Source organism: Eschrichtius robustus, chromosome 7 (assembly GCF_028021215.1).
Source record: "Eschrichtius robustus isolate mEscRob2 chromosome 7, mEscRob2.pri, whole genome shotgun sequence".
NCBI classification, from domain to species: domain Eukaryota; kingdom Metazoa; phylum Chordata; class Mammalia; order Artiodactyla; family Eschrichtiidae; genus Eschrichtius; species Eschrichtius robustus.
The window spans coordinates 13,033,483-13,051,937 of record NC_090830.1 but is presented as its reverse complement, the minus strand read 5'-3'; the positions used below and the strand labels follow the sequence as shown (position 1 = coordinate 13,051,937).

Here is an 18,455-nt window from a genome sequence, read left to right as displayed (position 1 = left end):
TTGCTTCAGCAACTAAGACCTGTCATCAAAAACCCAGATTCTTTCCTTTTCAGCCAATTCCATTCACAATGCATCAGCTTTGCTTGGAGGCTGCTTCCATTAGGGTCACAAGATAGATACAGTGGTTTCTTTGTTCATTGCTGTTTTGGGAGAGAAAGTAAAAACTATTCCCCGCCCACCAGCACCCCAGCATGGGCCACAGAACATGGTCTGATTGAGCTAAGTTCAGCTATCTGGGATTGCCAACCCCTGGACCATAAAGGCTTGTCCAGTAGAATATCATAGGTCAACTATTTTCATCTAATCACAGTCTAGCTGAGGAGCTAGGGTGGGGTTACCATCCAATAAGTCCCAAGGAGGGAGGGTTGGTTACCTGAATACTCCCCGAGTTCTGTTAGGAAGGGTAAAAAGAAGAAGGGGCATTGGCTCAGAAAACAACAGTGCCCACTACAGTATCCTAGACAAACACTTTTTCATACACTACGTTTCCTCTTGTCATATTATCAGATGGCATTCTGGGAAGCGGGCTAAAATATCCAAAAGTCTTTGTTCAGGGGAGAATTGTGTTAATCTTCTTTCTTGGAAAATAAAAGACAAAGGAATAAAATTTAAATATTTCTAAGAAACACAGATTTTAAAAATTGGAGATTAAATCTTTGTTGCCCAAGGAATGGAAAGATTTTAGACACATGAGAACTAGTAGTGTTTAAGCAATTTGCAGTTGAAAGCTTAGTACCATTGGGCATTCACATATCGGTTTGATAGTTTCCTCCATCGTAGTTATAGAAAAAGACCTGGTTATTTTCAAAGTTTCTAAAGAATGAGGTAAAATGCTAATACTCTTTTTTTTAAAAATTAATTAATTAATTAATTTGGCTGCATTGGGTCTTCGTTGCTGTGCATGGGCTTTCTCTAGTTACAGCGAGCGGGGGCTACTCTTCGTTGCGGTGCGCGGGCTTCTTATTGCAGTGGCTTCTCTTGTTGTGGAGCGTGGGCTCTAGGCGCACAGGCTTCAGTAGTTGTGGCACGAGGGCTCAGTAGTTGTGGCTCGCAGGCTCTAGAGCGCAGGCACAGTAGTTGTGGCATATGGGCTTAGTAGCTCCACGCCATGTGGGATCTTCCCGGACCAGGTCTCGAACCCGTGTCCCCTGCATTGGCAGGCGGATTCTTAACCACTGCACCACCAGGGAAGTCCCAAAATGATAATACTCTTTAAGTGAAAATATTAATAAGTCAGGGAAGAGAGTTTGGTAAGAAGAACTGAAATTGTAGGTGTCTGTGTTAGAATTCAGTATTTCCATTTCTAAAATGGATAGAAGCTTGCCCACAAATTTCCTGCCTACCCCCCTCTATTAACATCATTCTCTGTAAATAACACACTCATGCCTCAGTTTCATGAGGATTCAAGCCACAATCAGATGATCTCTCTTGGACCTCATTTAACTTTTTACTGGGAGGAATAACAGAAATGATGAATCTCAATTCTCTATTCAAGAACTTTCTCCCAAACACTGAAATTGTATCTTCAAATTGCCTCATTATTAGTTATGAAAACATCACCAAAGATCTCACATAGCTCAAATAGCTGTAAGTCATTCATTTAAGGGATTATTACTAAAGACCTAATTATTCTTCTGAACAGGAATAGCAAAACATTGCAAGACTCTGAAATTAGCCACCACTCTCTTTATTACAAATGGATTCAGTAAGAAGATATTTTTAAAAATCTAAAGCTTCATGAAATTATTACATGAGCTATAATGAAGCACTGCAATTTTATATCTACAGTGATTTCCTCACCATTCAGTATGTGTCTCTAAAATTGGTTTCCAAACTTTGACATATGCATTCTAATAGATATTTCAGGATAAATATCTTTCACTTTCACTCAAAGACCACACATACTATATCTCATCAAAAAGAAAATGGACACAAAGTTACAGTATTCAAATCACTATAATGTAGAAAATTATTTACAAAATGAGCAAACTCTTTTCCCTTAGGAAATTTATGAGAGGTCGGCTGCTGGCTGTTTCCCTTCAATCCAGCCCTGCACACACCATGAGAAATCAGAGAGATGCTGATGGATCTGACAAGTTAATAATAAAAAATATCTGAGAACCCCCTGGGCAACTGAAAATGATTTGGTCTCCATGTGGGGAAGAAACAGATGATAAAGTGGAGGAGAGGTTTTCGGGCATGCCCCTTTCTTTCTCCCACATTGCTTGGGAAGGCCAGTGCCCACTGTGTTGCTTCTGGAAAGACACAAGCACCTGCTAGCCAGTGAATCAGGGGAAGTAGGACTAGAAGACCAGCCTCAAAGGAGCCACCATGAGAGGGCTTGGATCTTGAGCATTCCTCCAGACCTCCCAGTTCCATGAGGGGTAGATAATTACAACTGAGGGAATCTATGTATTTCTTCAAGCACAGACGTACAGAGTATTCCATCAGAGGTTCTTTTCCCTGAGACGATGTCCCACCCTCCCACCACATAAACCTACTAGGTTGGGCACAAGTTAGGGCCTTGGCATTATCCCCTTCTCCAAAGACCCATCAGCAGCCAAAGTGGTTAATATGCCTAAGGAAGCATGAACTCATATGGAAAATACACAAGACTTCTTAGGAGGGCAACTGCTATAAAGGAACTACAACAATGGAAGGACTCTTACCTGATGAAGTGTAATTAGACACAAGATGTTCAATAGATGTATCGTGTATTTCCCAAAGATAAGGGAAGATATTGGAGACAGGAAGTAAAACAGCAAGTTACAAAGAAACCCAAATGGAAATTCAGAGAAGGCAGAATGTAAAAACTGAAAAAAGTCTCAGTAAATGGGTTGAACAGCCAGGTGGATTCTGTTGAAGAACCAACTAGTGAGCCAGACGACCATTCAAAAACTCTGAGGGCCTGAGAAACAGAGAGGAGGAAAAAAAACAAAAGTTAAGCAATGTACAGAATAGGGTTATTTGATCAAAGTTCATATGAAAAAAAATGCCAGAAGAAAAGAAAACAATTAATAGAGGCAAGAGAGGAAATATTTGAGGGACTAATGACTGAAAGTTGCCCAGAAAAAAGGAAAAGCTATAAGACCTTTTACCGATGGGCTTAATAACTCTAACAGAATAGAAAAGAGTGGGGTGGTCAATAGGTTGTAATTAAAATTTATATATAACAAAGATAAAAGAAATTTCTAAGGGCAGATCGTCTAGAAAGGGATAAGAATTAGATCTCAGACTTTTCAATAACAACATAGAAGGCAAGAAGGCAGAATATTAAGCCAAACCATTATTTAGAGTTTGAGTGTGAAATAAAGATGTTCTCAGACCTGTAAGTTCTTAAAAGATTTACAGGGCTTCCCTGGTGGTACAGTGGTTAAGAATCCGCTTGCCAGTGCAGGGGACATGGGTTCAAGCCCTGGTCGGGGAAGATCCCACATGCCGCGGAGCAGCTAAGCCCATGCGCCACAACTACTGAGCCCGCGTGCCACAGCTACTGAAGCCCACGTGCCTAGAGACCATGCTCCAAAAGAAGAGAAGCCACTGCAAGGAGACGCCTGCGCACCGCAACGAAGAGTAGCCCCCGCTCGCTGCAACTAGAGAAAACCCGTGCACAGCAACGAAGACCCAACCTGGCCATAAATAAATAAATAAATAGGCCGTCTCTCAGACCACTAAAAAAAAAAAAAAGAAGTTTTAAATGAAAAATAAGTTCATGAGGGCAGTGTGAGTTATGTGAAAGAGTACATGAAAAAAACTTTAGTAAATTTTACTGTTGAGGAAATAGAGAGCTTACAAATAAAACAAAAATGTATCTTAGTAAAAATCTAGAACTAAAATATGGCCTCGAGATACACACAAATGTATCACCTTGCAGATGGGATGGGGATAGAATGAGGGGGTGGTGAACGTTTGCTAAGGTGCAGCCCAGGTAGCCTCATTCCTCCCCTGATTTACTGCAAGTCCCTCAGACGACAAATGAAAACTTAATTTCACACAAAAACCTGTACACAAATGTTCATAGCAACTTTATTTATAATATTCCCAAGCTGGGAACGTCACAGATGTCCTTCAGTGGGTGAATGGTTGAATAAACTGTGGTCCAGACAGAGCATGGCGCACTACTCAGCAATAGAAATGAATAAACTATTGGTATGTGAATCTCCGAGGAACTGTGTTGAATGAAAAAAGCCAATTCCAAAAGGTGCATTATTTATGATTCTATTTATATAACATTTTTGAAATGGCAAAATTTTAGAAATGGAGAACAGACGTAGTGTTTTCCAGACACTAGGGATGGGGGTCAGGGTGGGAAGTAGTGATGTGGTTATAACACAGCATATAGGGATGCTTGTGGTGGTGGAGTTGTTCTGTACCTTGAATGTGGTGGTGGATACATGAGCTTACACAAGGGATAAAATTATACAGAACTATAGACATACACATGCACACACACACAAGAGAGGACATCTGAATAAGATCAGTGGATTGCACCAATGCCAATTCCCTGGTTGTGATATTGTACTATATTTTTGCAAGATGTTACCATTGTGGGAAACTGAGTAAAAGATACATGGATCTCTCTGTATTCTTTCTCACAATTTTATGTGAATTGATAAAAAGAAAAAGGAAGGTAGGAAAAAAGAAACAAAGACATACAACTTCTAAAAATTAGAAATCTTAGTTGTAATATATCACAAAAACAGCAACAATTAAACAGTAATTACAACACCTGGGTTAAAGCCAGTAATCCCAAAGATTAAATTCCAGAATGGATTTTTATAAAATTCAGCCAAATGTTTTGTATTGCATTCATTTCTGAAAAAAAAAAAAAGTAAAAATAAAGTTGAACATAAAGTGTGGTAAAAATATAAGCCAGGAAAAGTGGAACTAAAAGGATATTGGGGGTTTCCCTGGTGGCGCAGTGGTTGAGAATCTGCCTGCTAATGCAGGGGACACGGGTTCGAGCCCTGGTCTGGGAGGATCCCACATGCCGCGGAGCAACTAGGCCCGTGAACCACAAATACTGAGCCTGTGCGTCTGGAGCCTGTGCTCCGCAACAAGAGAGGCCGCGATAGTGAGAGGCCCACGCAACGCGATGAAGAGTGGCCCCCGCTTGCCGCAACTAGAGAAAGCCCTCACACAGAAACGAAAACCCAACACAGCCAAAAATAAATAAATAAATGAAATAAAAATTTTTTTTAAAAAAGAATATTGGGGTAACAATTATAATATCAGACGAACTAGCACTATATGTAAAATTTTGGGGACAATAATGTTGCCAATTCTGGAATTCAATTACAGAAAAATATGAAAATGAATAAGTTTGATGGTAGGTATACAAGTGTTTGTTAAGTTTTCCATATTTTTCTGTATATTTAAAATATTTGAATAATTTTAAAACTAAAAAAGTTTTTGTAATAAAAGACAAAAATATTGGAGATGATTAAAGTATTACTCAGATGAAAATTTAGAGCTTTAAATACATTAGCTAAAAATTAAGTAGTAAGAGAGGAAAATCAAAGAAAGAAAACTAACAAGCATTTAACAGCAGAAGCTAATAAAAAGGTAATAAATCTAAAGTAAAATCAAGAAATCAGAAATCAAGGAAATAGAGAACAAAAATCAATAACAAAGATTAACAAAGCAAAAGGTTGTTCTTTGAAAAGATTAATTAGCAAGCCTCTGATAAGACCGAACAAGATAAATCAGAAAAGAGGTAAATAAATATTTAAATAAAGTACAGAATGAAAAGGAGAAATGTCTGTGGAGACAAGTGATTTTAAAAATAATTTTTAGGGCTTCCCTTGTGGTGCAGTGGTTAAGAATCCGCCTGCCAGTGCAAGGGACACGGGTTCGAGCCCTGGTCTGGGAAGATCCTGCATGCCGCGTAGCAGCTAAGCCCGTGCACCACAACTACTGAGCCTATGCTTTAGAGCCCACGAGCCACAACTATTGAGCCCACGTGCCACAACTACTGAAGCCCGTGCACCTAGAGCACATGCTCCGCAACAAGAGAAGCCACCGCAATGAGAAGTCCGTGCACTGCAACGAAGAGTAGCCCCCGCTCACTGCAACTAGAGAAAGCCCGCGCACAGCAACGAAGATCCAACACAGCCAAAAAATAATTAACTAATTAATTAAAAAAATAAATTTATGAACAAACATTACAATACATATGAAACCCGTGAGAAAATGGATTGATTTCTATAAAAGATATAAATTGTTAAACTGGATACAAGGAGAAACAGAAGATCAGTAGACTGTAAAAATTAAAGATATTGAACTGGCAATAAAATGCTTTCTTCAACAAAAGCCTTAGGAAAGGGATGGGGAACCCAAGGCAGGAATAAACTGGCAATGGATAGGTAAAGACAATTCACAGGAGGAAATCTGAGTGGCTGTGAAGCGATTGTAGTGGAGAAACACAACCTCAAACAAGATGCCACTTGTCACGTATCAGATTGGCTACAATTAGGAAACTGGACAATAGAGTCCAGTTTTTCTAATAAGGATGGTCTCTTCTCATGTGTGTCAGACCCCATTCCTGCTCTCTTGCTCCAGGACATGGCTCAGATATCTGTGTTCTCTCTCTCTCTTTTTATTACTTTAGGATTTTTTTTTTGCTGTTATTGTTGTTGGGTTTTTTTCTTTGTTTGTTTTTGGCTGCGCCGCGCGGCATGTGGGATCTTAGTTCCCCGACCAGGGATCGAACCCGTGCCCCCTGCAGTGGAAGTGCGGATCCCTAACCACTGGACCTTCAGGGAATTCCCCTCTTTTTTTAATTTTAGACTGGCATATATCACAATCAGAAAGTGCACACATTGTGAATATACTGCTTGATGAATTTTCACAAAATGAACCTACTCACCACCATAGAAAAATAAAGCACTTCTCGTTATGTCAGCAGCCCTCCTTATGCCTCTTCCGTCATCACCCCTCTTCTCCCCAGAGAAGCCACTATCCTGATGTCTAACACCATGAATTAGTTTTACATATTTAAAAACATAAAATAAATGGAATCATTTGCCTCCTCTTTGCCTTTTTGTCTAACCTTATGTTTTTGCGATTCATCCATACTGTTGCAGATGGTACTAATTTGTTCATCTTCTTTGCAAAAATTCCAATGAATGGACATTCCACGATTTATCCACTCTTCTATTTATGGCCATTTGTTTTCCCTCCCAGGTTTCGGCTGTTACAAATAATGTTGTCCAGTCATACATATATAGAGTTGATCTTCATTATTGGTGGGTTTTGTGTTCGCGAGTTTGTCTACTTACTAAAATTTATTCGTAAGTCCCAAATCAGTACCTGCAGAGCTTTCCCTGTCATTCATGGATGTGCCCAGAGTGGCCAAAAATTTGAGTCACCTGATGTGCACGATCCCAGCTGAGGTCGAACAAGGCAGTGCTCTGTTTCCTCGTTAGAGTTTTCATACTCTAGACAAGTGCCCTTTTTGCTCTCTGGTTAATGCCATGTTTTTCGCATCTTTGTGCTTTTTTCTTGGTGATTTTGCTGTTCAAATGGCCCCCTCCCCAGCACAGTGCTGAAGTGCTCTCTGGTGTTCCTGAGGGCAGGAAGGCTGTGATGTGTCATATGGAGAACATACGTGTTTCGTAAGATTTGTGCAGGCCTGAGTTGCAGTGCTCTGACCGTGAGCCTGGTGTGAATGAATCAACAATATATATTAAATAAGGTGTTTTTAAACAGGAACACACATAAAACAAGGTTATATATTGATCAGTTAATGATAATGTTGTAACCAAAGGCTCACGGGAAGGTAACCCTCCATTTCCCCTGAGAGCAGTGGTTCAGTATCTGCTCATTCAGTGCTCATGGTGACTACGGAACACGACGACTGCGAGCGATGAGAACATGTGCGTTTCATGAGTATAAACCTAGGAGTCGTGGTGCTGGGTCACGTGATCGACATATTTTCAACATTAGTACATCTGTCAAAGAGATTTCAAAGACACTGTGTTCATGTACAGTCCCATCAGCAGTATAGGAGAGGACTAATCATTCTTTACCTTCTCTGACACTTGGTATTGTCAGGCTTTTAGATTTTAGCCATCTGGATGATCACACTGTAGTTTAATGTGCATTTTCCTGATGGTTGATGGCATGGTGCATCTTTTCATAAGGTTATTTATTGGCCAACTTAGATGCCCTCTTTTGTGAAGTGTCTGTTCAAGTCTTTGCCCTTTAAAAAAATGGGGTTGTCTGTTTCTTTCTTATTGTTTTGATTCCTGTTTATATTCCAGAAGCAGTCCTTCATTGGTTACATGTATTACAAATAACTTCTCCCACTTTGTGGCTTACCATTTCATTCTCTCAATGTTTTTTTTTTTTTTGATGAATATAAGTTCTTCATATTAATAGTCAAATTTATCATTTGTTTTCTTTATAGTTAGTACTTTTTATATCCTGTTTGAGAGATCTTTCTTTACTATAAAGTCATAAAGACATTATCCTACACGGGCATACCTCAGAGATATTGCAGGTTTGGTTCCAGACCATGGCAATAAAGCAAATATTGCAATAGGCAAGTCACACGAATATTTTGGTTTCTCAGTGTTTACACTATACTGTAGTCTATTAAGTGTGCAAGAGCATTATGTCTAAAAAACAATGTATATACATACCTTCATTAAAAAATACTGTATTGCTAAAAATGCTAACCATCATCTGAGACTTCAGCGAGTTTGCTGAAACTCTTTGCTGGTGGAGGGTTTGAAATATTGCAAGAATTACTAAAGTGTGGCACAGAGACATGGAATAAGAAAATGCTATTAAAATAATGGTGCTGATAGACTTACTTGATGCAGGGTTGCCACAAACCTTCAATTTGCAAAGAAAAAAATTCACTGTTTGTGAAGTGCAATAAAATGAAGCAAGGTATGCCTGAATTATTTTCTAGAAGTTTTATTCCTTTATTTTTCACATTTTGATCTACAATCCACCTGAAATTGATGTTTGCATGGTATGAGCCAGTAATCATGAATTTGATTTTTTTTCCTATAGTGATAGCCAGCTGACGTAGTGCATATGTTTAGAAGACTGTCCTTTCCCCACTACACTTTATCACTAATGCTTTCATGACATATTTCCATCCTTTTGTCTGCAACCTGTTTGTATCCTTATTATTTATGTATGTCTCTTGTAAGCAACATGTAATTAGATTTTGAATTTTTTATTCTAGCCTAAAATCTTTGACTTTTAAATACAGTATTTATCTATTTATATTTAATGTAATTCCTAATATATAAGGGAATAAATAGTTCTATTTTGCCATTTTCCCTATCTGTGTCACATTCATTCCTGTCTTCTTTATTGCTTTCACTAAACCAATACTTAAGTATTTTTTAATTTAAAAACATTTCTCCCAAGCTTGTTAGTTATACATTCTTTTAATTTTTCTGTTTTATGACTACCATAAGGGGTTCAATATGAATCCATGACTTTTTAAAATTTAATACAGATGAGCACTTTACTACTTTCTGGACAACACAAGGAACTGAAACTATTTTAATTCCTTTCACTCCCTCCTTCTCTTTGTGCTGGCTATCATGTATTTTAATTCTTCATATATTTTAGATCACAAAAGAAATTATTATTACTGTTTTTTATATCAACAGCCACTTAAATTTACCCACACATTTACTCTTCCCATTGATTTTCATTCCTTTATGCATGTCCTTGCTTCCAGCTGGGATCATTTCCTTTGTTATGGATATACTGCCAAGGAATTCTTTCAGTTTTATTTATTTGAAGATATCTTTCTTTTACTTTTATTTTTGAAGGAAATTAAAAAATAATTGTGTAATTTATAGATTGTTAGGTTTTTCCATGATTTTTAAGATGTTGCTTTATTACCTCCTGGCATCCACCATTTCTGTCACCGATATACTTCCTTGAAGTGAATGTCTTTTTTTCCACTAGCTGCTTTTAAGAGTTTTGATCTGTCTTTGTTGTCCAGCAGTTTCACTAAGATGAACCTGGGTGTGTTTTTTAGTTTGATTTTCCCTGCTTTGAGATTGTAGTGCTACCCGAATGTGTAGTTTGATGTCTCTTGTCAATTATTTGAAAATTCTCAACACTAGCTCTTTTAACATTGCTTCTGTCTCATTCTTTCTTTTTTACTTCTGGATTCATCATTTATAGATACAGGCTTTAAACTAATGATGATTCATGTGTTGAGGAAGATAGAGGACATGATGGATAATTTCAGCAGAGAACTGAAATATATTTAAAAAATCAAATAGAAATTACAGAACTGAAAAATACAGTAACTAAAATTTAGAACACAGAGATAAATTGAAGAGCAGATTAGACACAGTAGAAGGAAGGATTATTAAATGGAAGATAGGTGTATAGAAAATAACTAGCCTGAAGCTGAATGAATGGATGAAAAATACATACTTTCATTTAAAATTTCAGGGTTTTTTTGGGCTTTCCATGAAAGCCAAAATTTTTTGTGAACATTGAGTCTACATTCCTCATAGCTTTAGTTGCCCTGAGCTGAGGAAGGGCTCCCTGTGCAGGGATATGTCCTTTCTACTAGCAAGAGTTCACTTCTCTCTATTGCTTTCTGCCACTGAGGCTGAATATCAGTTGTTATGGTTTATATTACCCCTGCACTGCTTCACTCATTTGTGTTACCTGGGTGAGTGTGGTTTAGTAAGGGAAAATGGTGGGGGAGGGACAATCTAGGCAGATGAAATAGCACATGAAAAAGTACTTACCCTGGGGGAGTTGGGCAGGTCTGGGGACTCACATTAAGGCAGCAGGACTAGAGCACAGACATGAGTGGGGGTGTTGTATTGGGCCACTGAGTCTGGAAAAATATTTAGGATCTTGGATAGCCTTACAGACCAAGTAGCTAAGAAAGACTATACTTATTTCACTGTTATTTGATGGTAAACAGATTTGGCCCCTCTGAATCTTCTGGTTGAAATAATCCATCACTATGTAAACTTAACTTGTTAACTCTAACTTTTAGCCAGGTAGACAAGCTATTGGTTTGGTATGACGAAACATCACTGAATTAATTTTTATGCCTTTGTTTCTTCTCTGCCTTAGCTGCAAGTGTCCACTGCTTGGAAAAGTGTGGGAAGCTGACTTGGAAGCTTGTCGGCTGCTTATCCAGAGCCTGCAGCTCCAGGAGGCCAGGGACAGCCTGTTGGCAGAAGATGAGAGACAGACGGATGACTTAGGGGGAGGTGCTTGTACAACAGCTCTGGCCATCCCCCCAAGGCTCCACTCTGAAGATGAGAGGAAGACCCCTTTGCAAGCATTTGAAGAGTGGAAGGTGCACCTGACCCCTTCTCCTCACTGTGCTGGCAGTGAACAGAAAGAGGTCTGTCCATCCTCATAGCCTCAATAAGGGCCTTACTCTGAGGGATGATTTGGGACCACACTTCAAGTGAGAGCAGTAAATACTGGGCGGGCTTCCCACTGAACCACCCGGACTCTTTAAAGATTTAACAACTCCTGAATATGATTACAAAATGATGTGGAGTTTTTATAGAAGTGGTTTAAAATATAGGAGAATGGAAAGAATCAGTTCTATTTTTATTCTAATTTCATGGCTATAGATAGAATATACAATCTAATATATAATTACTATATATATAGCCCACACTATATATGTCATATATAACATATAGCTACTGTATGTACTACATATTATATATGTCATATATGATATTTAATTTTGTATTTAGAATCTATATCTTACAATATTGGTTCATTAGAATCAAACACATATATGTATATATTCCAGTAACTGTTTTTGCCAAAGCAAGATCATAATGAATGTTAGAATTTGCTCTTTTCATTTAAAACAACCTAATACTTGGCCTTGATATATGCATTAAAAATTAAAGTGTAGATTTATTCAACATTTTACCCCAAGGCTGACCTAGATCAACAGAGAAGAGTTCCCCACCCCTCCCCTCCGTGGTTCATCTCTCCTCTCTGCCCTCCCCTCTCACACTTTCCCCTCTAACCCTAATAAGATTCTTTCAACGAAAGGGCTCCAGGAATTTTTTTCCAGTTTCAGTGCTATGACAGGAGGCTTTAGAGCGCTTTTCTGGCCAGATTCCCAGCTGTTCTGAATATTAAAAGAAAGTAAAACCTTGGTGAAACTGGAGGAACGTGTCATTTCACGTTCACATCTCACGTTTGCCATTAGTAGTGCCCCCTCCCTGGGTCTCTGCCATGACTCACCAGGGAACGCACCCCATTTGGGTGCCCCCCCAGCGTCCTGTCTGCAGGACCATAGTCTTTACAGAGCACACGCTCGCTGACAATGTGTGCTTACAGTCACCGTCTTCTGGACCGCTGGGAAAATTGATACTTGATCATATATTTGAATTGAACAACCTGATGAGAAAGCAGGCTGTTGTCACTCTCTGGAATCCTGCTGGCTTCATAAAGTTAGGCTCTGCACTGAGCTGTCAATGATCTCAACTCCTTTGTTAGCTGAGGTCCTGCAGGTGGAATCCTCCACAAAGCCTGGTTACCCCGATCTCATGCTTACAGCTGTTGAAAACTTGTGGCCGGTTGCAGTTGGCCAGCTTCAAAGAATATTCTGGTGCGAGGGACACACTGCCTGAGTGAGGGGAAGGGAACCCTGGGTGGAAGAAACTGCAGGCCCTGGGGCTGAGTCTTTGAAGGTAGGGCTGGCTCTCCAAAGGGGCTCCCGGGAGCTCAGTGCCAGGACAGGAGCCAAGCCAGGTACATGGCGGGGTTTGCTGGGACAATGAACACCCCTGGAGGTCATGCCTGCTTCAGCAGATCTGACCTTGTAGGGGGAGTCTCCTCCCTCCCTCCCTCCCTCTCTCCCTCCCTCCCTCCCTCCTCCTCCTTCTTCCTTCCTTCCTTCTTTCCTTCCTTCTTCCCTCCCTCCCTCCTTCTTCCTTCCTTCTTTCCTTCCTTCTTTCTTTCCCTCCCTCCTTCCCTGCCTCCCTCCCTCCCTCCCTCTATCCCTCCCTCCCTCCCTACTCCTCCTTCTTCCTTCCTTCCTTCTTTACTTCCTTCTTCCCTCCCTCCCTCCTTCTTCCTTCTTTCCTTCCTTCCTTCCTTCCTGCCTTCTTTCTTTCCCTCCCTCCTTCCCTCCCTCCCTCCTCCTTCCTTCCTTCCTTCCTTCCTTCCTTCCTTCCTTCCTTCCTTCCTTCCTTCCTTCCTTCCTTGTTTCTTTCCCTCCCTCCCTCCCTTCCTTTCTTCCTTCCTTCCCTCCTTCCCTCCTCGCTGTGCCCATGTGTCCCTCCAGGCTCTCTGGGGGATGACTCTCCTAAGTATAGGAGGATTATTCTTCCTCTATAACATTGTAAGCACCTGCCAATCTGGCTATAGGAAAACAGCTTGTTTGCTTGCAAGTAGGAAAATCAGAGTCGAGGATGAATGGAGTAGAGCTTTATCACAGAATGATTCTCCAAGTTTCTGTGGGGAGGAGGCATGGGCTGTGACTGAGAGAACCGAAGAGCACAGTGGCTGCCTCTTCAAGCTCCAGGACTGAGCCCCCAGCTCCGCTCCCCCAGCTGAAGCACTGAGGTTGTTCTGTAGTTTTTCGTTGCTCTCTTGGGGGTGGGAGAGAGACGAGGGGCCTTGAAAGCTCCTGCTGGCTCAGTGCCATCTCCCATCCTGTGTCTTTCCCGTCCCATGTGCTGTCCCTGCATTGCTTTTCTGGGTTTATACTCACAGAGGGAGGCGGACATCTTTTGAACTCGTTGAGTGGCAGGAATGTTAAGATGGTAGGTATTTTCTGGAAAGGGCAAAATTGTGGAAACAGAAAACAGATCAGTTGTTGCCAGGAATTGGGATTGGGGGAAGGGACCGATCGCAAAGGGCAACATGAAGGAACTGGGGTGGGGGGCAGTATGTGACAACACTATTCCGTATCTTGATTGTGGTAATGGCTGCATAACTGTGTGCGTATGTCTAAATCTATAACTTTACACCCAGAACTCTACTGCATGTAATGTTACAAAAGTGACTATAATTTAAAAAAATAACATCTCCTTATTTAAAAGTGAGGCTGCAGATGTTTGAATTGGTTGCACTTGGCTTAGGGCTATCGGAAGACAGTACAGCAGAATGAGCAGAGCTGAGGCTGCCGGGCTGTATACAAGCTGCATTCCCTTATCTGCTAAAAAAAACAAAACAAAAAATGAGGGTAATGAAAACTATCTCATGAGGTTGCTGTGAAGATTTAAATAAAATAGCATCTAAAGTGATATTAACGCATATATGTAGAATCTAGAAAAATGGTACAGATGAGCCTATTTGCAGGGCAGGAATCGAGACGTAGACATTGAGAACGGACATGTGGACACAGCGGGGGAAGGGGAGGGTGGGACGAATTGGGAGATTAGGTTTGACATAAATACACTACCATGTGTAAACAGATAGCTAGTGGGAACCTGCTGTATAGCTCGGGGAGCTCAGCTCGGTGCTCTGTGATGACCTAGATGGTGGGCGTGGGGTGGGAGGGAGGGAGGTACAAGAGGGAGGGGATATATGTATATGTACAGCTGATTCACTTCATTGTAAAGCAGGAATTAACACAACATTGTAAAGCAAGTATATCCCAATTTGAAAAAAAAGTGAGTGGTACATACATAGTAGAGGCTTAAATAATGTTTTGTGTGTGTGTGTGTTTATCACTCTTTCCGGCAGTCACAAGAATCTCTAAGACCTTTTAAAAATAATATACCTTGCTTCCTTTATTAAGAAGCAGAACTGAGCAATGAATCAGTGGAAGCTATTCAAGAAAAGAAAGGCTTAATAAAGGAAAAGTCTTGTTTGTATTTGGATGGAGGATCTTAGGCTACTGAAGGCACAAACTATAACCAAGGGTCTCATTCGGAAGGTGTTCTTGTTTTCCTGCCTCGGTTTCTAGGGAGTCATTGAAGGCTGGGTCCTTGTGTGTTTATCCTGTGGCCACAGTGTCTGTTTGCTTTGCAGCTGTCAGTTGGTTTGGCTGTGGAACTCCCTGCTGGGTCTGGCCACCCCGTGCGGGTTTCTGTACTGAAGCATGATGCCCTGAAGGCAGTCAATTTCTTTTTAACCCAAATCTTCCATGAAAAATTGCTGACTTCTTATGAAGGTCCACAGGGAGATGGATTTTCAAAGCCTTCCCTGTGCTTATCTGCCCCACGTGGGTGCGTGCATTTTGGTTGCACTGGTTATAACCAGTGCTTTGTCATTAATTAAAGATTTTGCTGTGTTTAGGGTCCCACTGGGCTTCTCAGCACCATTTTCCCCACTTTACAGCTGGGCCCATTAAGGCATAGTAATTTGCTGTGAGCTTTGTTACCGAGGCGCTTGCACTCCCTCAATGGTGAGAGCCCTCTTCTTTTTCAGTTTCATTACAGCTCTCCTGCAAGCCTTTTCTGGGACTCTGGAAACAATCAGGTGCCGTTGGCTCTGCTTTATAGACATTACAGAAATTGCATGGGGGCCAGAGAGGAGCTGGGGAAATCAGTGAGCTAGCTTCCTCTGCTCTGAAGTTGCTTTTTTGTACTCGCTGTACTGGCCATTATACCTGCGTAATTGTCTCTTTCCTGTCTGCAGCCTGAGCTGCTGGGGTGATTTCTGTTTTTACTACAAAGTGGGCTGCCCTCCCGCAGAGTTCCCCTGGACAACGTCACCCTCCCAGCCTCCAGCTGCTTCCTTTCCCAACCAGTAGCTGCCACCAAAGAGGCCAAAAAATGGTCCAGCAGCTTTGAGCCATCTCATGCAGGATTTGAGTAGCCAGGGTTAAGATGTCTGCAGTGAAAGGAATTAGCAATAAGACACAGTGTAGCTTTATTTTTTTTAATATTTATTTTTTTATGGAAGTCTAGTTGATTTCCAGGTTTATTTATTATACGGGTCTCCAGGAATGATTGTTGATGTCTCCCAATTCCTTTTTGCTCCATTTCACAAGAAAAGAAAGCTGGAAACACAGATCTGTGGTGAAGACGTGTGTCCTCACCATCTTTTTTTTTTTTTTTTAACATCTTTATTGGAGTATAATTGCTTTACAATGGTGTGTTAGTTTCTGCTTTATAACAAAGTGAATCAGTTATACATATACATATGTTCCCATATCTCTTCCCTCTTGTGTCTCCCTCCCTCCCACACTCTCTATCCCACCCCTCTAGGTGGTCACAAAGCACCGAGCCGATCTCCCTGTGCTATGCGGTTGCTTCCCACTAGCTATCTGTTTTACGTTTGGTAGTGTATATATGTCCATGGTCCTCACCATCTTAAACTGGTTTCTAATTCTAGAAACCTCTGAAGTGGTCAAAGGGCTGCTTCTTTGGTCCTGACAGATGCAGACCTGATTCTCTCTCTTCCCTATCACTTCTCGGCTCCCTTGAGCTCTCAGAGAGGCAGCAACCTCACCAGCGAAGCGGGGTTGAAAGATCGGGTCCTGAACTACACGTCTTCATAGTTCTTACACCTTGGAACTTATGAGACAACCCCCGGGGGTGGGTGGGACTGCTCACTCACTCATCATCTGCTTTTACTCTTTTTTGTCTGAGACCTTTGTGGAGAAAGCAAAAAGCTTGGGTGTGAAGAGAAATTCCACCTTCTCTACAATTTAGTATTTCGTGTTGCAAACCCATCCTCCTTAGCCCAAGAGTAGAGCACTAGAAGCAATCAGGCTGCCATCAGGATTGGTAATTGGTTGATTAATTAAAAAGCCAGAGAATCATAAAAAAATGATACATGTGCATTTTAAACTTTTTTTTTTTTTAAGTTTGCTATAAGACCAAGGCTTTTTGTTTGTATAGGTCTTCCTGGCTGGCTTTTCCCATGGCCATTCTTGCAGAGGCCTCACCAATAATGCATCATCTACAACTACCAGTTTGCATTTCTTTAAAGAGGACTGGAAACTTCGAGAGCACTTGCAAAACAGTCCTGTTTCCCCCTCTCTCTCCCTCTCTTAAATATTATTGAGTTTTCCCAAGGTTTTCAACTTGGTTTATATAGAGACAAGAACTCCCCTTCTTTTCCCACTAACATTTCATTGCTTTACATAGTATTTATGTTAATTATGGAATTAATTTAAGTGCAACTGGCATCAATAGGTTTAGAAGCAACTCCACCGATAGGATCGGAAGTTGGCAGGCTCACAGGCTATGTCCTGGCCCTGGCCTTGGCCCCTGCCTTTGAGGGAGGGAGCAGAGCCCAGGTCACCTGGCAGGTGGGAAGAGGAGGCTTCTGGGCCTTCAGTTAACTGGTTCATGCCGGTTCTCTCAGTTAATTAATGTTAGCTTGCCAGCCTCCTGCCCAAGGAGACTAAATGGACGCCTCGGATCCTCTGCTTTCCCTGCTTTTGGAAAATTACGGAACCACTTTCTTTGCTCCAGGGCCTAACTGTGGCACTTCTTCCACTAATTAAAAATAGTTCTGTGCTTCTGAGGAAAACAACCTCGGGGCCCTCGGAGCCTCCTTCACCTTGGAAATTCCTTGTCATTCATTGATGAACACTGAGGGGTGGATGGAGGCTGGTCACCGGCTGGCGGCTGAGGACTGAGTTCTGGCACTTACAGCACAGGCGGCTGGTCTAACGAATATGCAGTGTTTTCCTTTGAGTAGCTGAGAGATTTTTAATCCAGGCTTTCACATTTCTGGAAAGTGAACTCTGTTAAAAGCAGTAATTCTAGTCATCTCATAGCTGCATAGTTCACAAAAAACGTTTAGAAATTCAAAAAAATTTTAATCTAAGATGAACACAGATGCAAGTTGGTATTTGATTCTGTCCTCCTTGTAGTTCAGTATTTCTGAGCAACAGGCAGTTGGCAGGGCACATCCCCTGAAATGCAATCCCCCCAAAGGTGTTCTGTCTTCATTTTCTCATACAAAAAGGTCTTAGGGTTTGATGTCACTATTCCCAGAATCCGAACCCTTGTGTTCAATAGAGACTGTTGAGGTACTTGCTGATGCTATGAATCTCATTTACGAATAGATTTTTCCTCCGAAGATTCTAATAGAGTTGGGCCTTACACAACATTGGAAGCAGACCAAATTCTCTCACATGATCATGGAATAGGAAATACAGCTTTCTGAAGCTCGCCCTTCATGTGAACTAGAAACCACAGGTCAACGCGCATACGTGAATTATCAGGCCATTTCTTCGTTCATCCATATCCTTGGTTCTGTTAATGCTTCTATTTAGAACTTTTCTTTGTAATAAGCGTGCAGATACTTGAAGACAATTCATTGCTCGTTCTGATCTAAAGACATCTAAATATTTCAGATGCTTTCCTTGCCACTGATGACATCTGGATGCTTTTAAAAAAAAATACCCACTTACTGAGGGTGTAACTGTATCATTTGAATAGTTGGATGAATACTTGTATTATATGGAGTAGTAATGATGTACCTTTAGTGTCTTAATGTGTGCCTCTCTGCTTATTGGCTTTACATAATGACTGCAGAACTCAGCATTTATGTGA

At 41.0% G+C, this 18,455-nt stretch overlaps 1 protein-coding gene across 1 annotated transcript in view; it reads left to right on the top strand.

The window, feature by feature from the left end:
• The window catches only part of DISC1 (DISC1 scaffold protein), a 348,989-nt gene that overhangs the window by 306,405 nt on the left and 24,129 nt on the right, over positions 1–18,455 (top strand). Inside the window, exon 11 of the mRNA XM_068547611.1 lies at positions 11,083–11,359. Within this exon, the coding sequence (XP_068403712.1) occupies positions 11,083–11,359 (277 nt within the window). The remainder of the gene's footprint in view (positions 1–11,082; positions 11,360–18,455) is intronic.